Consider the following 21,697-nt stretch of genomic DNA (forward strand, 5'->3'; position numbering starts at 1 on the left):
AAATTAGTTAGTCAACATCAGCTTCACTTAAAATCAAAAAATAAATAAAATTTTAACAAAAAGAAAAACCGACTTCAAACAAAACACTATTTTAAAACAAATGAATATGCACGAAAAAGTAATAAAAATAATTGCGTATTCAACATATTTTCTAGAGTATTCCTAAGTTAAATGAAATGAAAAATATTAGACTACTTAAAAGTCGATTAACGATTATATCATGTAGTTATAATTATTGTTATATTTGGAGTCGGTGTCAACCTGTGAACTTCAAAAGAGGTCAAAGATTATTTTCAAAGACTTTGCGATTCTCATATTACAAGCAAAGGCAACCTAAAGTATACATACCAAACTCAAAAATATATTGGAAACAAAAAGATTAAGAAGTGAAAAGTATTGGTTTAACATTAAACATTTTAAATAATTATAATATTGATAAATATAAGTATGTCACCATATAAAAGTATAAATATCCTATATGTAAAGTATATTATAATAGTACATAAGAAAATGCATGAATCATTTACATTTAATAAACCAATAGCTGTAGAGACGGTTTCTCGGAAATTATTCGTAACAGCGAATTAATACTGGATAACAGGCGCCTATATCTATCAAATGATTAAACTTGGTGGTGGCACAATTAGGTAGAATATGTTTTAACTAATTAATTATTAACAATACCGTCCATGATTATAAATGACCTGAACTAATAACATCATTGCGTCTGCTAATTTAGCAATCTGGAGGCAGGTTTTCAACACGTGTAATCCAATACACCAGGATACATATTACCTAAATAAACGATTATAAAGTTCGAAATATGAGAAGACATAACTAATTAAATTAAAAACATCTATTTCCAATTTCCTTTGAATCTGACAAATCTTTTCATTTCATCCCTCTTCTGGCATGAGATCTGTCATTGGCTAGATAAAAAGATTCATACGAGTTTAATTAAAGACTTGCCATTTAAAACGTAGTAGTTTTAATTAAATTTAAATTTTTATGCTCGTTTGATCATGAATAAACGATTGAACTTGATCTTCAACCATCGTTCAGCGGGTTTAAGTGGCTTCCTGCATTTTTATTGAAAATAGCGGTGACTCGTTTCATAGGGTAGGTAATCGTTAAGCACGAGTTGGTATGAATGGCCGTGATTTATTTCAAGTGAACTTCGGTTATGCGTTTTTTTTATAAACAAATCTTGAGGATAAATATGGCTTAATTAGGGAATAAAGTAAACATTGGATCAGTGTACTAAGTAATTCGGACATGGCACCACGTAAATGTCGCTATTATATTTTTTGTCGATTAAAAAATTCTTAGCGTATAAAAGTAAAGTAGTAACAGCCTGTAAATTTCCCACTGCAGGGATAAGGCCTCCTCTTCCATTAAGGAGAGGGTTTGGAACATATTCCACAACGCTGTTCCACATTGTTGTTCCAAATTCTAAAACTAAAATTCTGCCACATGTGCATGTGGAATGCACATGTGGCAGAATTTTAGTGGACGATAAACACTGGTATTACTATTTCCGTTACCCTTTTAACATATGTTAAGCTGTATTTTACTTATGTCTACTTAAAACTTCACATAATGTCTTTCGACGATTCTTCACATTTTCGTTTTCTTCTTATACGAAGTATGAACTCTAAAACCAACCGAGCAACAAAAAATTTAATTGACATTTCGTTGATCCCTTGTCGAGAATGACGTAACCTCCAGAAATTTACTCAGACGTTTTAAAATGGATTCCTACTGCACACCGAGAAAGCAGGTAATTTAAGACTATATATTCAAAAGGGCTTTTGCACAGACAGTTTAAAATGGATTCAGTTTGAATGCCAGCAGAATACGTCATTTACCGTTATTATATTAATTATGAGAGACTGACGTAGTGCAATATAATATTGTTTTAATTAAACAATTTCTATGAATTTATCCGAGTATGTAAACCGCGAGGCAACACGGTTGAAACACGACGCTGCTGTAACTTTGTTTATAGTTAATATGAGCTGCTGTGCCCTTGACTTGTTAACATTGACCTTGGATATGGAAGTATTTCGATTTTAATTTATTCAGTAGGCCAATGGGCAAATTTGCCACATCATAGTAAGATTCCACTAACGCTAATAGATATTACGAATACACCAGACGTGATACTAGTCATTGTGCCATTGACTTTGGGAACTAAGATGTTATGTTCCTTGTGCTAGTTACACTGCCCTATTGAAATTCAACAATTATTTGTATTGCAGTAAAGTTTCAGGCACAAGTTGCACTTATCACAGTAGCATGCGAAACGATCCCGTAACGCTCGCCTGAGAGACAGAGTCCAATGTACTAGTTCCAACACTAGTTGTCATGGACAACCTGATCTACAAACCCCAAAATATAGGGGAACCAGTGAGATAAAAAAGGCGCTATTGAATGAATTATGTTTCCTTTAGCTGGTGGTGCATTGACGTTGAAAGGACCCAATATTTCGTTCCAAAGGACCCAATTCCACTATCTAAAAACTGAAACAACCGCATGTAATTAGGCGGTACGTTTGTTGAACTGACTTTCATTTAAAAGAAATTGCACCAGTGTGGATGCAGCTTAATAATTTATTTTTTATCGGACGTGCTTTTGGTTCGTTTTTAATTATCAAAGTAGAAAATTTACATTGAGAGGGCGTTGGTAAATAAAAACAAGAAATAATGCCAATTGGATTACATATATGCATACATTTGATATTCCGCGTTTGTTAGTATTGCGCTTGTATATAAAACATCATTATATGACAACAAAGGAATATCAGGCGTGTTTGTTCAATTACAAAACGTAAATTTGGTTTTAGTTTTGAATCTGTAAGTAATTAATAACAGTATATTATCATAAAAGTATGTATGAATACGCGTTTTCTCATTTTTTCAAAAATCAAAATAAACTTTTTTCTAGTAGGCTTTTACAAGCACTTTTGAATCGTCATTTTACAATTAAGTGAAGCTACCACCGGTTCGGAAAATAGATTCTACTGAGAAGAACCGGCAAGAAACTCAGTAGTTACTCTTTTTGAACATTTAAAACATACAAAGTCATGTTATAAAGTCATATTATTTAAATTACTATATCCTGCTTGAAAGTCAACAGGTATTAACTCCACGCTTTTTTATCATCTATAAAAACTTGTATCGAATAATATGCTTTTTTTCTACTTCGTCTTTCACGGTATGTCACGGAATCGTACGCGTATACTACCGTGACGTTCCAAGACGAATAAAGCGCCTGATAGCCTAACCTGAAATTATAAAGGAAAGCGAGTGTTTGTCAGTTGCGCTTTAAGTTAAAAACAAAATAGCGAACATCATTAAATCTACCATTTTCCTTACCAGATGCAAGAGTACTTAAAACCTTTCTTTTTTTTACTCTCATGTCGATATATTACAGGACGATGTCTATTTTTTAAAGAGTTTTTCCTTTTACTATTATAATTTTGGTTACAAAACACTCGCCCTTTATTATATAAAAATATATTTAAACGTACATTAGAAATGATTACCAAGCTGGTAGCTGAAGCTTACGGATTTGCAATCGAATGTAAGTGAATTTCTGTACGCGAGAACTGTCATGGCGGAAGGCAATATTATTAAAAAGTTTTCAAAGAAATATTTCCATTGAAAATAACTTATACTCATATCACAGTATCGTCCCGCGAAAGAAGTTCTTATTGTACGTAAAACAAAAGTCTTACTATGACGACCTCCGTGATCGAATAGTGTGTACACCGGTTTTCATGGTTACGCCACTCTGAGGTCCCGGGTTCGATGCCCGGAAGAGTCGATGAAAAAAAAGTTTTCTATGTTGTCTTTCTGTCTTGGTTCTGGGTGTTTGTGGTACCGTCGTTACTTCTGATTTTTCATTACACAAGTGATCTAGCAGAGTAATGTATGTGATGTTGTCCAATATTTATTTATTTAGTATATATATTATTTAGTATATAGTATTAAACTAACATTGTATAGAAAGTGACAAAAAAAAGAATCCGAATACAAATGAAATAGAATTAATACCTTTATTGGCATTTAAATTCTCTTTAGCGTACGGAAAGCGAGCCGTTATAATAATAAAGGAAACGTTCGTTGCAGGTGAGCAAATAAGAGAGGAGCGACTGAATTTTCTTTTGGATTTATTAAATGCACGTTCGAAAGCGTTCTCAATGGCCGGCGGATGGTTGAACCAGTGGCCTTGGATAAGGTTCTTGTTACCCGAAATAAGTGGTTACACGCTTATAAAAAAAATGAATCAGCAAATATCTGACATAATAGAGGTAATATTTTATAAAAATGTTTTTTTTATTATCGATGATTTGAAAGTGATTGGCTAGTAGTGCTTTTATATATTCATTCGGGATTCCTCGGATGATTTCGTTTGATCTCGATATTCTTTGTGATATTTTTTGATTTTGTTTGCTGTTGGTGCGTTTTAAAACGAAATCATTTTAATCTGGTGTACCTCTAATAAAGTAATTTGAAATCGGTCAAAATATGATTTTTGTGATAGTCGATTAATATTTTCCAACTTTTTTAGAGACATTAGAAGTAATCTTTCATAATTATAGAAATTTGAATCGAACTACGAAAAAGGTTTTTAACGTAGCAAGTTTTTTGTAATTTTTCTAAGCATTTTGCAATTGGTATATGCCATGTGATTTTGATATCGTATACTGATCCTAACGTGCGAGATTTATTACTTTTGTCATTAATTAATCACCTTGGGGGTTAAATATAAACAAATGAATACACATCTAAAATCATAACTTCCATGAAATCACAAATGTGCGGCGGGATAAAATACACAAGTTGACACGTCAAAGAAAATGCATAAAAGCAAAATACTCGAAAAGAATTCGAACAAGTCATTTCCTCAAGAGTAATCTCTGAATAATCCATTGCATTCATCAGACACTCGACGTACTATTTAAAAATAGATAGAAAGGATGTCCCAGTGGATTATACACTAATGTATTATTTGAAACGAAAAATCTTATTCGATGAATTCGAAAATGCATTAAAACGAATATTAATTAAAATTTCCAATGCAATGAACAATTACAGGCTAAAAGGATTATCACTTATTAATTTGCGTAAAACGTATCCAATATTAAAAATATACAAGCACTAAATGCAATCGTAATGTTAGTAGCATTACTAACTGGGCTTATGATAAATTGTCGTAACTCTAATGAATTTTATACGTTTCAGGATAGTATATTGAATCATAAAAGAAAATTGACAAAAGGTAGTGATTTCATATATTCGTTTTTGGAAGAAATGAAAGACAGGAACGACACGTTTACAGGTGAGTAAATTAGAAATGTTATATGTGTTTGTTTTGCTTTGAATGATTTCGACCTTTTGAAACTGATGTCTCTGACGACGACATGAATGAAATATAAAAGTAAATTTTAATTCCCTTTTATGATTTTGGAATATTCTAGAATCATATGAAGTATCTTTGATTATTGATTTTGTAATCAGTTAAAATAATCGGAACTCAAAATAAAAATGTAATTTTTTTTTTAATTATTTTTATAAGTTCCTCCGTATGACGATAAAGATGACCTCAGATTCTATTCTATTACATTTATAAAGCTTGATGCAATAAATTCGAAAATTTATTGAAATGTAATTTATTAAAATGTAATTAATTAATATTTCCGATGCAATGAACACTGAAAGGCTATTTGGATTATCATTTGTTAATTTACGATAAACTCGAATAGTTCAACAAATTACAAACATATACAAATACCTAAAATTAACTATAGATTATTATTATTAATATAACATTGTATATTTTGTTATTGTTTCATTAATTGTAGCGCTCTAGTATTTATCAAACACTACATATTTTAAGTCTGTCTGTCTGTAACTTCAAAACTACTGAGCGGATTTTCATGCGGTTTTCACTAATAGACAGAGGGATACATACAAGGTTTAGGTATATATAATTTATTTAAGTTTTGTGTCAATAAGTTGATATAGAACGACAAATGTTAAAGAAAATGCAAAAACAAAAAAACATAAAAAAAAGCTTATGTCCCCATGTGAAGCCGGGACGAGCCGCTAGTTGTTTATAATTATTACACGTATATAAGTATAAAATATAGTAAATACCGTTTTTTACCGTTTCGTTTCGGTAGAATCTACATTCAGCGATAGCTTTAGCATTCAAGTAAGCATTTGGTGCAAGCGTAAAGAATATTATTATTATATATTTTTTATAATATTGAATATAATAATTATTATATAAATATTCTATTTTATTGTTTAGCGTGGCATATGTCACAAGTATTTTGGTCATTCGATAATAATACCTATTACTTATCTATAGAAGTTATTTTTAATTAGACCGTTAATAAATTAGTTTTATATACTCTAGGTAACTTTGATTGAAGTGTATTTTAATTTTAATCATCATTCGTACAGGCTTAAGTTAAATGCGCGGAAAACTTAAGACTTGAGTCTGTTGAAGTTTACAACATTAAAGGAATGAGGAATATTAAAACGAGGCAATATTGAAGTGGAATGACAAAGTACTCTGTGAAATGCATTTAATATATATCTCAATTAGCTATTATATTCTCCTCGCTTTGACGATGATAAATTCTATAGCAATTGCGTCACTAGATAACTGATGTCAACATTTTAATATGCACTTTTGATTAATTGCTTTCTACTAACTGTATATATTTTTTTTCGTTGGAATCTATTTGTTTCATAGAATCATTTGCTCGGTATATAAACACAGGCGCTGTTTTATTTTTCATATTTTCTATATTAATAATTTCGTGTGGGTCGTTAAAAATATTTTTTTTAGTGGCAACATTCGTATTTTCGACATATTTCGATATTAAATCCGTGAATTTCAATGACATGAAGTTCAATGGGCGGCCATGTTTGACGTTTACGGGTGCGTTCTGAAAGTGTGTTCCAAATAATAAATTCGCGTGGAAGTACGGTACTTAATATTATTTATATTTATTTAGATTTATTTATTACCTGAGCGGAGCCGAGTTATCATTTAGTATTTTAATATTTATTGAAATTAGTAAATATTGAAATATTATCGCAATCAAATTCTGAATTAAAAATAAATAGGTTTAAAATTTGTTACTGTTCAAATAAAGAAGTACGTGTCTTTAAATACATATCTATTTTTGTATTAATCCTACTGAATTTAGTCCTATATTTATCTATTAAAATGTATTCCTAGAAGTGCCCGTGCCGATCTATTGCAAAGCGTTCTGAGCACGTAAGAGGATTACAGTGCTAAAATGTAGCACGTGATATACTCCTGCAGATATAATACGTGTATCCAAACCGAATATCTCGAGTTCAAATCCGGGAAATAAATTCATTTCGCGTTCGGGAATAAACGTTTGTTAAAATTTTGTCACGTCATGTATATCCAGCCGTAATGAAGCGTCATTGTTTAATAAGCTTCAAACTTGTGAAAGATATACCGGCAGTTAATGTCACGTAACGAGAATGTCACGTGGGATGGCGGCTACAGGTAATCAATATGGCGTGATTTCAATTCGTTACATTGGGTGAAGATTTATCCGCTGGATATAGATTCGTGTTCGGATTTAAATTAAAACACGAGGGCTGATATTGAAATATACTTAAATATGTAGGACACATTCGCAGATTTTTTTTATAAATCAGTTATTACAATATTAGTAAATGAGGTATTGTTCTATGAGGTTATGTAGATGAGAAAAAAATATGTAAATTTTCTGTTTGTTTTTCATAAATATAATTCAATCCTGCTTCTTCATTTGATGTTGATTTATAGGTATTAAGCACTGATTCATGTGCTTAATTTGTCTTTATAATTCATCTCTTGCTCAGTGGTGAAGGAAAACATCGTGAGGAAACCTGCATGTGACAAATTTCATTTCATTGGAACAGCGTGGTGGAATATGTTCCAAAACCTTCTCCTCAAAGGGAGAGGAGGCCTTTAGCCCAGCAGTGGGAATTTACAGGCTGTTGTTGTTGTTGTTATAGGTATTATATGGTATATTTTTGTATTGGATTAGATAGGTGATATAATTTCTGATGGATATTTAAGTCGATGAAGGAATGAAGATAAACAAACAATCTTTTGTATCCCTAAAAAAAACGTTTGTATGGTCTCTCTGTCGGTATCTCCGACAAATTTTGTGTTATAAATATGAAATGTTATTTTTGGGCAATTGATTTAAATTAATTCGATACCTATTGCAGTATTTTTGGGTATTTTATACCTAAAGGGGTGAAATAAGGGTTGAAAGTTTGTATGGTCGTGCGTCATTTTGTTAAGTGTACATGTCCCACACACATGAAATTTTAGTTTTGGGATACCTATTTCAGTCTTTCTGGATATTCCAGCCCTAAAGGGTGAAATAGGGCTTGCCCTTTCGTATATATATATATATATATATGTGTGTCAGTCTGAAATTTGGCCATTTTTTAAGTCAGAACTATGAAACTTTATTTATGGACTGATTAAAAATGAGTACCTAGATGCGTATCATCGTGAAATAAAGCTTTCGTATATATTCATCTTAAAGTCCTTCATCTTTGAAGTTAGAGACATAAACCTATATTTTTGGGAAACTGGTTAGAAATAAAAAGAGCCGAGATGGCCCTGTAATTAGAACAAGTGCCGATGATTGCGGGTTCAAACCCAGGCAAGCACCACTGAATATTCATGAGCTTAATTTGTGTTTACAATTTATCTCGAGCTCAGCGGTCAAGGAAAACATCGTGAGAAAGCCTGCATGTATTTCATTTCATAGAAATTCTACCACATGTGTATTTCACCAACCCGGATTGAAACAGCGTGTTCTAATATGTTCCAAACCTTCTCAACTTCTTCTTCAGTTGTTGTCGGTTAGAATGAGTAGATATTTGTTTAAGCTTTTGGATATTCTACCCCTAAGGGTTGAAATAGAAGTCGAAATTTTGTATATAGGTTAGTCTTGAGATCCGTCATTTTTAAGTTAGAAGATTGTCGTGCCAATAATGCTACTGAGTAATTTAAGACCTCTTTATGCAACAGCATCAGACTAATAGTTACGGAACTAAATCGGAAAGTCATACGGGCTACAGTTATCACTTGATGATGGACGGAGAGATGAGAAATAGTGTAATATATATAATGGAGAAGCATGTCCGAGCCCGTTTTTAAAAAAACACGAGTGTCAGGGTTTCGATCTTTAACCATTATCGGTGGTATGAAATTATACTCCGGAAATAATCTTCTCTGATTTATTCCAATATGAGGCGGTCCGATCGCTCCGACGGCTCGACCAAGCCTGTCGATACCGGCGGGCGCTTGATCTTTTATAACAAAAATAGGTGGGTAGACTTATTCACTCAACATAACAGCTGTTTACAAACACTAAAATGTTTTAGACTAATTTAACATTTCTAAATTCACTAAAAATTATTAATTTAACAATCAATCAGTTTTAAATTATTATTATTATTATTAAATAATCATTTCTGGACACGTATTTTTCTTAAATTTGTGGTTTCGCGCCGTCAAACCGTCGTCACTGCCGTCACCAATTTACAAAGCATAAGATTAAATCTTTTAAATTTATATTATTTAAATAATAATTTAAATTACAAAGAGGTATTAAATTAACGTAATATTTGAAATTAGTCTCTTAAGTTATTTACAGCAATATTTCACGCGAACAAATCCACGGGTAACAGCTAGTTCAATATATCAACAAATGATATCGCGTCATTTGTGCTTACTGTATTTGTGCTTGGAATAATTGTAGATGGGAATCAAGATGGAAGTTTCCGATTATTTTTCTAAAATTTCGAATTTTGTTCGATTTTTCGTAAATATTGTCATAATACTTAAATATGTTTTGAGTTCGGACGAGATAATTCTTTGAAAGAACCTAATGTAATTTATTATCTGATATGTAATATTTTAAGAATATATAAAATGTCTTTTTATTAAAATACGTAGCAAATATTTAACAAAACGCTACCTTTTGAAACTAATAAAGATAATGTTAAAAGATTTCATAAAACGCGACACGTGTGTCTCCAGATTCTAGAACGTTTGCTAATATTTCGCCCTTTTAACATTAAAAAAACAAAAGACAAACTTCCTATTTTATATTCAAGTATCAAGTTGAGACGTCGTTTTAGTAGTTCTTAATAATTCCAAGTCTTCGCTGAGACGAAGGTTATAAAAATGTAAATTTGCAAAAGAGATTTTTTTTTCATTCGAGATCAAGCGCACTTTTTAATTATCTTTCTTTTTCCATTTCAAGAGGAGCAGCTCAAGGTTATTTGCCTGGATATCCTGATAGCTGGTTCGCAAACGACGAGCAACGTCCTAGAATTTGCTATTCTCAAAGTTCTGAGGGAGAAGAATATACAAGAGAAGATATATAATGAAATAGTTAATATACTCGGCGACAATATGCCTTCATGGGCTGACAGTAACAGGTAAGCTTTCAAGGCATGCATGTTAATCCTCATTGGTTTTCGAAACCGTTTTGATCATGATGTTTTATGGGTATTTCTGCATACACCCAAATAGGTCCGTAAAAAGAATTATTAATGACAAAGTTATGTTCAGAGTGTTTCTTTTTCCGAACTGGTGTAATGCGTCTACATTAAATAAAGTTATTTGATTTTGAGTCTGTACTTCAATATTAACTTACGTTAGTTTATATATGTCACCGAAAAATTGTAAATACCGTTAGATTATAATCTACCTCGCGAGATTGTGATTTGCCGAAAGATTGCTAACCGTAACACACTGTTTACAATATAAGGAACTATTGGTAGATTATAATCTATCGAAGTAAATTTCATTTAAATTATAAAATATTTAACCTAACCGAAATATTATGAACTATCGATAGCTTTTATATTTAGATGAATAAATGTTCACAATCTTTCGATAGTTTACAATTGCTCGAGGTCGATTAAAATACGGTACTTACAATTTTGCCACAATTATTAGTAGTTACTGTATAAAGCATAATTAAAAAAAAACAAACATACTTTATCAAAATAATAAATAAGAAATCAATATTCAATTGAAATATCATAAAATAAGAGAATATTATAAAATATTAAATAACTTTTTAGAATAAATAAAGGTAACGATAATCATTGCAATAATTTATTTCATTGCTATTCATGGGTGAGACGGCTCTGCAAGCCTGACTGCGTACGATCCACCCACCTATTAGTTATTTACGGCTAAACACCAATAATTTGTTTAACTATGTTCCGGTTTAGAAGGCAAGTAGTAGGCATGTGTTGAATCTATGTACCTATAAGTACGTAATCTCAATTAAGAATGTTCTGTTATACTCTTTAGTACTAAATTTTAACTAATTTTTTTTGACACGTACAAATGTGTGAGTACCTTTTTTTGCGATGAATCCTGCTAATGTAAAATTTTCTGCTGCGTTTTCGAATGTTTGAATTCTGGAATTTTCGATATATCGCTATGACTCTCCATATATAAGTTTTTTTTATGGAATAGGTTTGCGGACGAGCATATGGGCCACCTGATGGTAAGTGGTCACCATCACCCATAGACAATGACGTTGTAAAAAATATTTCTTACATCGTCAATGCGCCACCAACCATGGGAACAAGAATGCTGTCCCTTGTGCCTGTAGTTACACTGGCTCACTCACCCTTCAAACCGGAACACAACAACACTGCGTACTGTTGTTTAGCGGTAGAATATCTAAGTTACTGTATATTTAGTTAGTAACTACTTGGTATAAGTAGGTTCACTTAATATAGTTTGTTAAATGACTACCTGAATAAAGTATATTTTGATTTGATTTTATATGGGCGCATTTTGGTCAAAAGCTTGTGGTGCATTGTCAATAATTTGCTGTGTCAAGGATGGTTACTATATTTTATAGCGCTAATATCTATGGACGTTGTTGACTAACTAACGAACGGCATACGGATGGATATATGTGCGATTTCGGCACGAGAGTGTTTACATCAGTAAAGATTAGAGTCTGAAACTAAGACATTCTTGTCAGTCTAACCCAACATTTTTTATGACCTAAAGTTAGACTAACAAGCATTCGTTTACTAATTGAAGAAAAAAGGTGTTTTAAAATGTATAACACTATTTAAAGTAATTACCATTCGAAAGCCATAGCATTACTTAACAAGTTTACAGTAACAATAAAAATGATTACCCATTTAATACCCAATAACTACGGTCAACACGATTCAATTTATCAACGGAAAATGAAATCGGAAATAAGCTTAGTGTGTAAAACGTATTTCCTAATTAAAATATACGGGCGAACATCAAAAGGATTCCACACAATTGAATGGAATATTTTTATTTAAACGTATTCTTATACGCTATCGAAAACCACATGTTTAATAAATCTTTATTGAACTTTAATTAACCTAATAGAAACGTCCATTAATAAATTAACCGTTTCATAAAAGTGTTTTTCATTGAATACTTTTATTACTATTTATGTTTTCTCAGTATAAAGAATGTTGTATAGTTTTTTGTATCGGTTTTGTTCGTTAATTACTAACGTTTAATTATTAAATAGTGCGATTACTTAGAAACGTATAGTACGACACTACTTAGATGTAGCATCGGCAAATTCAATAAAACTGATTACTGCCGATTTGAACAAATAATAGAAATAGCTCCATATCGCGCCATTCGACGCTATTCGTCGCTATAGATTCTCGCGTCAGTTTAACACGACACAGCAAGTGCATGTAAATCGACGTGTCAAATTGACGATTATATTGGGTCATATGATATTACAAGTTATTACGTTTGTGCAAAGGTCATATTCACATAAGAAATAAATATTGATAATTTGTGATAGCGTACTTAATTCGGATGTGATCGGTTTTACGAACTTTGCCGATACAACATCTAAGTTGTGTCGTACCCCTCTCGTACCTTCCTTCGGATATTCACTGTCGCTTTTGAAAGTAAACTGACTACACCGTCGCGGAATTGGCTATTTTATACCCCTATTATTTACAATCGAGAACGTTCTTTAAATATGTAGAAACAAAACGCACATAACAATAAACAACAATGAATAGTAATGACCTTCCACGAGTTCCAAATATATAACGAATTTTAAAAATAACTCAAATGAACAAAGGACACTTAATTTTAGATATACTTGAAATAAGGAATAACTTTTCCGAACTAAATTTGATTTGATTTCTAGAAATTATCAATTCTAAAAACTATTAATTCCTTTTTTAGTAAATGGAATATTTTGTACGAAATCGGTTTGTTGTTAGGAGTTTAATTTTAAATCATTAATTTCTTTTCTTAATAAGTAGGCACTGTGGTTAGTGGCAGATTATCACTGACTCACCTGCGATTCTATTAAATAAATCTTACTACTAATATTACTCTTTCTTGGTTGGTGCTATCAGTCTTGCTAACGCACTGATCGCAATATTTATTATTAAGATTTGGTCAAATCTTTTTACGTTAGATAGCACTACAACTAACTAGGCACAAGGGACATAAAATCTTAGTTCCAAAGGTTGGTGGCGCATTGGCGATGAAAGGAATGGTTAATGTTTCTTACAGAGCCATTGTACACCACTTACCATAAGTTGGCCCAAATGTTCGTCCTACACCCATAGTATAAAAAAAGTTTTTTTGAGGAACTACATATATATCACGAATACCAATGAGACCGTATAAGTAACATTGATATTGATATTGATATACCAACATAAGTCTTAATAACTAAAAATTTTATTCATTTTAGGCTAGTATACACAATGGCATTTCTATCTGAAATTCAGAGATATTTTACAATAGTGCCAATAGCGGGACCGAGGAGAGCACTCGAAGATGTAAATATGGACGGTTTTCTTATACCGAAAGATACGACGATACTAATATCGGTCGGAGACGTGCATTTCGATCGAGATATTTGGCAAGAGCCGAATAAGTTTATGCCTGAGAGATTTATAGACGAAACGGGACGTTTAAAGGATATTGAACATATGTATCCATTCGGAATCGGTAAGTTGTATTCCTTGAATGCTTTAATAATTTATTAACATAAGAATTAACACCATTAAGTGCTTAAATATATATACAAATATGAACTAAAACTAGTTACTGTATAAATCTTGACCTTGTGGAATGGTGGCAAGAATGCTAGCAGCATTTCCCCGTTGAATCGTAATTCCGATCCTCTGGGCAAAAAACGAACCAGCCCTCCTGTCACCAGTGGAGGCAATGAGGCGAGGTGTTATACTTTTTTTATTTTATATTTTTGGATTATTTTAAAATCATTCCGTTTCTAAAAATCTAGTGCGCAATTAATTGTTGAGGAATCGCTGACTCTAATATCACAATTTATATTAGTTTTAGAGTCAGAGGTCTACTACAAAAGATGACAATGTAATATACCTAGATTTGGTTATTAAGCTAAAAACAAAATTATGTACATTATTTCTTGGGTGTTAATAAATTATTATTAATATTATTATAATCGTAATTTATATTTAAGCAATGATATTGAAAAGTATTATTGATTAATTTGTAGTGCGATGACAAATACAGGGATTTATTTGTATACATTATTAGACAGGTATAGGTTTCGTATTTCCTTACAATTGGTATTACAAATTTTATTTCCTACATTATTAGAGGAAAAGTAAGTTAGTTTTCATTTTGAAACGATTTTAATGTTATGTTAAGTAGTAGTGAACGTAGTAAGTTAGGCTAAATAATAAAAATGTAAACGATACGAGGCACAAACACGTATACCAAAACACAACACATGCACACATATCAAAGAAATACCTGTACAGTCCGAGTAAGAGAAGGTTCGTCACGTTAAGATGTATTTTCGTGTACTCAGTATGAACGATAATCTGCTTCACCCAATGAGAATGAAATATAAGCTTACGGCTTGATAAAGGAATGAATTTGAAAACTGATGGAGGTTTTCTTACTCTGACTGTACATAGTCAATACACTATACGATCGAAATACATGCTTTCATTTTTATATTTTATTTTTCATAATTTTAAATATATGTATATGTATTTTAAAATATATGTGTATGATACTTCGCAGGTCGCAGGCGATGTCCCGGGGACTCTCTAGCGAAGTCCTTTATATTCATAGTGTTTGTTGGAATTATGCAAAAGTACAGGATTGAGTGCAGTAACGGCGTTCTACCTTCAGAAGATCCGATTATCGGCCTCATCTCCAGCGCCAGACCCTTCACGGCTGAATTTATATTAAGGGAATGATTGTCGTTGTTTAACTGTTAGATGAATAAATTGTTTTAAAATATAAATAGTATTGTCTTATTTCTTTTTATAAAATAATTTTCGTTTTGTAAATTGAACTTTTTTTACCAATATTCGATATTAAAATTAAAGATTACTTGTCCTGCTATGGGTGGGCTTACAATCCAGTAAATGGTTTTTGGGGTAATGTGTTGGTGGTAGGGGTTTGTGAAAGCCAAATAGCAACACTAAGTATCCTCGAATTTTGGTAAGCCCTTCAAACTTTTGAAGTGTGATTGAGCAAGTGTAATATACGCATACATAAGGTATCCATCCGAGGTAGAGGTGATAAGCTAAACTAAGGATAGTTAATATATATAAGCAAGGCCAACGTATTTGAATTTCATTTCCAACCGAGGCGATACAAATATTACCCACGCTGTTTACTATCTATATTTTCTTGTAGCGTGTAATTATATTGCCTGACGACGATTTTATATAGTTTCAATTAAAGTGGTTGTCACTTAACTCTGAGCTCCGCCGTTCATAGTCTACTGCACGTGTTTTAATCCCGTGAACTTGATTATCTTGATTTCTACCTACATGCACCTAAAATTAAAACCTTTGAAAAGTTGGATTACATTTTCTCCATTAAAAAACTAAATGCAACTAAGGTTGACAAAGATTGTTGTCAGACTCAGTTGATTCAGAGCGTGATTGGAAAGCAAAATTCGTTTTACATCGTAGAACAATGTTTTAACTTACATCAGCTGCATTTGCGGAAGTGCCATGTATGGAGGTTTTAATGAAACTTGATTTAATTTTACATCACATTATTGTTCCTCAGCAAACGAACAAATAAATATTTGTTAATGGAAAAAGGTCTTAATGTCTAAGTGTCCATCATCATCCTCCTGCCCTTATCCCAATTTTGTATGGGGTCGGCGCAGCATATCTTCTACTTCCATACTTCTCTGTCAGACGTCATCTCACAAGTAACATTCTTTCAAACCATATCGTCTTTCACACAAACCATCCATCGCTTCTTTGGTCGTCCTATAACTATATATCCATCTACATCCATACTCAAGGCTTTCCTCACCATATGTCCGTCTTAATGTCAATGTGTATAGTGGTAAATATGCAAATAAGATTTTTACGCAAAAAATACAAGGGACCAGCAAAGGCCTTAATGTTTACAACTAAATATTTCAAAGAAAAAAGCATAGCCAGACGGACATTATTTTTCTATATTCAAATAATAAATTATAAACTTACACATTCTTGAACATTTACTTTTTTAAGTGTCACAATAAACTCTATGTGCAGTCTCTGGCTTTATGTTAGTCGATCAATCAGACAGTTGTTCTTAAACACGGACACAGACCTACCGAACAGGTAGATAAAACCGATGGCATTTCTAAACATTTTTGTTCTAAGACATTCCGTCAGAGAATCAGGGTTGGTGGCGAGGGTTTTATTTTTTATTTACCAATGCTATCTTTTGTACTTGAACGCGTTTGTATATTTCTAAATGAATGACTTTTAACGGGTAAAAAATTGTTTCGTGATTTTATGCTTCGGTATGAAAGTATTTTAATATTTATATTCCTTTAAAGGATTTCAATATTTTAAAGGAATGTTTTGATGAAATGCAAAAAGGAAATTTAGACGATGCTATTTACAATTGGTGAATTAATAGATGATATCACACCTCGGGAATGAAACGATTATGAGAATTTGCAAAATAAGACTACAAAAACTGTCGAGTTTCTTTAACTGGTTAATCTTATTAATAAACGAAGGATTTTTTTTGGACTTTATAACTGCATATTAACTGAAGGAGTGATTCAAACATACAGATAAGCACTCAAATTTATCACGTGCTTAATTTGAGTCATCTTGTGCTCGGCGTTGAAGTGAAACATCGTTAGGGCACCTACATGGTTTTTATTGAAAATCTGTCTCAAATATAACTTGGTATTCCATCCACGCTTTGAAACACCGTGGTCCTAATCTCCCTTCTCCTCAAACGGAAAATAACGGACATTTACAGGCTGTACTTTTACGTTACTTTAATTTGAATATTTTATTGCAAGGAATAAATAATGAATATATAATTACTTTTTATCATTCGTGTCAGATTAGCTAAAGTTCAAAGATGTCTGGTCTTGCTTTACAACTGACATCATGCTGAGTGGGGGTGCGGATGTCATTTATATTTTTGAATTCATAAACTCATAATTTTCAACAAATTTAAAGATATATATTTTTTCATTCTTATTTCATTTTAAGCATTTTTTTTTTATAATTTTAGATTTATTTTATTGCAGGCTTGAGTTATTCATATTTGTTAGCATGAAATGTTTTCCGTTTATAATTATTGTTATGTCTAATATCCGTTCGGCGTTGTACTTCAAGTGATACAGTTCAAAGGTATAACAAAATGGGAACACTCGATGAACGGGTGCGCATTTATAATACCAGTGAGACATGTACATACGTACATCATAAAGAATTTACTCTCTGAATGATCAAAGCGGATTCTCGTATACTATTTGCCGAGGATAGGGCTGTCGATGCGGTTAGTTTACGGTTTCGTGAATCGAAATGCATTCCTTGTGAAATAAATAGAAACTGTAACGTACAATATGGAGGCGCTACTCGCAGCCTGTCAGTGAGATCAGGGTTATCGAAGCGGATTTGTTATGAACCGGACATTCCATTCTATTTCGCAATATGTTATATTTGGATAATTGATATTCAATAGGATATATTCAATACACATTCTATTTTTAAAATATTTACATGACGTACATGTGTGCGATTATGTGCGCACACTTGTGTAAAATGGAATGTAATCGTGTTTATCGAGTTATAATACAACTATCATACATGATTTGGAAGCATGTAATTGGCGTTTACGAACGCAATCATTAATCTGAAATTAATCTAAATTAAATATAATTATCATATATAATAAATAAATATATAATATAAAATCAAAGTAAAATGCGATAAAATAAATTATTAAACTGAACCTTTAAAATATTTTTTCGACTCAAAAACATAACTGATATTTTATTTAAACATTACATTAAAGTTGCCAGTTTTAAGCCTGCATGCAAGCAACATTTCGAAATCCAATTTCTTTATTAGTAGATATTCATTTGATTTTTTAATTCAAGTCAATTTACGTAACATGCTTTTTATTCGAATATTTATAAGGTAGATTTTTTTTACCTTACATATTTATGAACAGAGCTATAAATTCATATTTTCAATTTAATTGGCAACCCTCATGCAATTGAACTCTGCCATTGAACTTGAGATGCAGGAGCAAGTGTTTTGCTATCGACGGAAGTCGACGAGAAAAGACCTTTTAAGTATTTTGCCTGCTTTTATAGATACGTCAAATACTTTAAAAAAATAATTTTATATTGTATTTAAAATATAACTCTAAGAAATAGTATGACTTTTATTAATAGAAATGTATTATTTTTAGAATGTATAATTAACTGTTATGTTATTTAATAATAATTATAAAATAGTATGATTTTATCACATGAATGATAAATAAAAATACGTTCATTTAGTATGTAGAGTATACCAAAAAAGGGACAGGATAGAAAGGCATTGAAAAACTGTTTTTTAACTTCTTGGTAGTAGGAATTGCAACCCGATGGGTTACCACTTATATGGCATTTATACTTACATAGCTATAGTAGTTGTCTTCTAAGTGTAATGATTTTGTTCTACAGGCACTAGTCTCAGCATAGCTTGAAGACTCGGTCCATTATTTTTCCTCATTTCGTAAAAGTTAATATAAAGGTAACTACATTTTTCCTAGTTACGCTTCAGGACACAGACGCAGAGACTAAATATATATTACACGTGGAACTAATAAAACAAGTGCCTATGTGCCTATGTGTGCCTAAAATATTTAAAAAACGCAATAATTTCGAATCGGGTAGCATTGACACTCAAGTGGTCGTTGTTATAATGCATAAATTGAATTTATCATTTGTCTCTGCATCTATAGTATAAATCAATGATCTCAAGTTCATTTCATAATTCACAATATGTTTCTTCGAGTCTTTGTCTATTAATAGGTTTTATTAATAGGTTATTTTTATAATTAAAAATAATTTTCATTAAAACCGGGAAAATGTGTTTATTGTTACAATTCTTATTTAGTAGAGTTAAATCGACCGAAATCTCGCTCAATATTTGTAAGTCAGTATGTCGCTAATATTATCAAGATTTGTAAAATTAACGATAAAAGCAGCATTAGGCAAATAAACAAATATAACAAAGTTTTTTTTTTTTTTTTATAATTCTTTATTGCACACCACAAACAGAAACAAAAAAGAAAGTAACATAAAATTAATAAAATACAAAAAAAAAGGATTAAAAAAAAAAATAACACAAAAGAAGTACATTAAAAGTGTTGTACAATGGGCGGACTTATGGCTTTTTAGCCATCTCTTCCAGACAACCCAATCAAAGGGAGAATCCAAAACCATCGGCGTAGGCGGTGCAGTCATAAACTTACATACAAATAGTTACACACTAATACTTATACTTCTTATATATATATATAAATATATATACATATATATTATATATAAATAATATATATCTCTATCATACACTAATACATACTTAAGATAATAAAATGATATAAAAATACATAAAATTACATAATAAATGTTATATAAAATAATTAATTAAAGTCGTCTGAATTATTATTTAGGTAATATTTTTTAACGGCTCTTTTAAAAACTGAAATAGATGGAGCCTTTTTAATGTTTACTGGAAGGGCATTCCATAACCTTATGGCCTGTACAGTAAACGATTTGTTTAGAAATTTAGTTTTGTGTACAGGCATTTTAAGTGTTAGGTACCGCTTAGATCTTAAAGACAAAGGATCACCAAGAAATTCAAATTTATCTTTTAAATATGTAGGAAAACTATAGTTAAATAGCGCACAGTACAGAAGAGAAAGAATATGTAAGTTCCGGCGAAGACGTATAGGAAGCCACTTGAGTTTTGAACGATATTCGGAGACATGGTCATATTTTCGTAGGCAAAATATGAATCGAATAGCAATATTTTGAAGTCGCTCAAGTTTATTCAGTTGGTCCTCGGTGAGATCAGGATAGCTTGCATCTGCGTAATCTAGAATTGATAAAAGGAGAGAGTTTGCTAGCATAATTTTGGTAGGAATTGGAAGTACAGATTGGAGTCGCCGCAATGAGCTCAACGCAGCGAATATTTTCCTACTGACCTCTTTTATTTGTACTGACCATGATAGCGTCTGGTCTAAATACACACCGAGATCTCTAACGTTAGAGTAGTAGGCTATTGTAGTACCTCTGTATTCCACAGATGGTAAATTTAATAAATCTACCCTAGAGATCATGCCTGGACTACCAATTATGATTGCCTGCGATTTACTTGGATTGATGTTAAGTCCGTATCGCTTGCTCCACTCAGAGATTGAAACAAGATCGTCATTAATAGCATCAATCGCTGCAGGAAGATCTTGAAGTGATGCATGTCGATAAATCTGGATATCGTCTGCATACATATGGTAGAGAGAAGAAATGCTTGAAGTGATAGAATTAATAAAAATTGAAAAGAGTAAAGGAGATAAGACGCCACCTTGAGGAACCCCTGCCTGAACATCACACCATGAGGAGAAAGACTCATTATGGTTGTTCAAAGTTGTTGTTTGAGTAAGCGCTTGTAGGTTGAAAATACAGTTTTAGACCTTTTAGTTCTGAGAAACACATTTAGATAGCAGTTTCGTCGTCGTATGTAAAATTTTGCAAAACTTAATGATGTTTTTTAAAAAAAAAAAATGTTTTGAATATTACACAGTAACATTTTAGAAGCAAATACAATTTTTCGACAATCAAATTCCCAATGTCTACGGAAAATTCAAATAGATAATTTTTTATAAAGAATTCACAGAAAAGAATATTACACCTATTTTATTAAATGAATAATAAAAAAAGAAAACTTTAAACAGTTGATAGCTTAACGGATTAACGTTTTACCTTCATCAATAAACAGATTAAATATTGCTATTTATTTCTTATCGTCTTCGTTATTTCTTTAAAGCAAAAAGGTTGTACTATATTTTTTTTTCAATTCGGATCCTTGCCTTGTGCTAAAAAAAACCGAATGACATTTCGTGACAATTGATAGTAATAATCAAACCAAAGATTTAACCAAAAACATTAAAAGTATTTTAAATCATAACGTAAATAAATTTATATATTTTACTTGAGAACCAAATTAGGTTCGTAAATAAAAAGAAATTTCACCTCGCCGTTTTTAAAATAATTTCATCCAATTTGCAAATAATTTCCAATAGT

The 21,697-nt window shown here is 31.6% G+C and overlaps 1 protein-coding gene across 2 annotated transcripts in view; it reads left to right on the top strand.

Moving 5' to 3' along the window:
• Positions 1 to 15,350, top strand: part of LOC124543073 (probable cytochrome P450 305a1) — a 30,407-nt gene extending 15,057 nt beyond the window's left edge. For both annotated transcript variants that reach the window (XM_047121105.1, XM_047121106.1), the window contains exons 4-8: positions 4,134 to 4,315; positions 5,250 to 5,346; positions 10,337 to 10,514; positions 13,829 to 14,088; positions 15,154 to 15,350. In XM_047121105.1, coding sequence (XP_046977061.1) covers positions 4,134 to 4,315; positions 5,250 to 5,346; positions 10,337 to 10,514; positions 13,829 to 14,088; positions 15,154 to 15,332 — 896 coding nt within the window. In that variant the 3' untranslated portion in view covers positions 15,333 to 15,350. The remainder of the gene's footprint in view (positions 1 to 4,133; positions 4,316 to 5,249; positions 5,347 to 10,336; positions 10,515 to 13,828; positions 14,089 to 15,153) is intronic.
• Positions 15,351 to 21,697: the final 6,347 nt, after the last annotated feature.

The sequence above is a fragment of the Vanessa cardui genome, chromosome Z (genome assembly GCF_905220365.1).
Source record: "Vanessa cardui chromosome Z, ilVanCard2.1, whole genome shotgun sequence".
In the NCBI taxonomy this organism is placed as follows: Eukaryota; Metazoa; Arthropoda; class Insecta; order Lepidoptera; family Nymphalidae; genus Vanessa; species Vanessa cardui.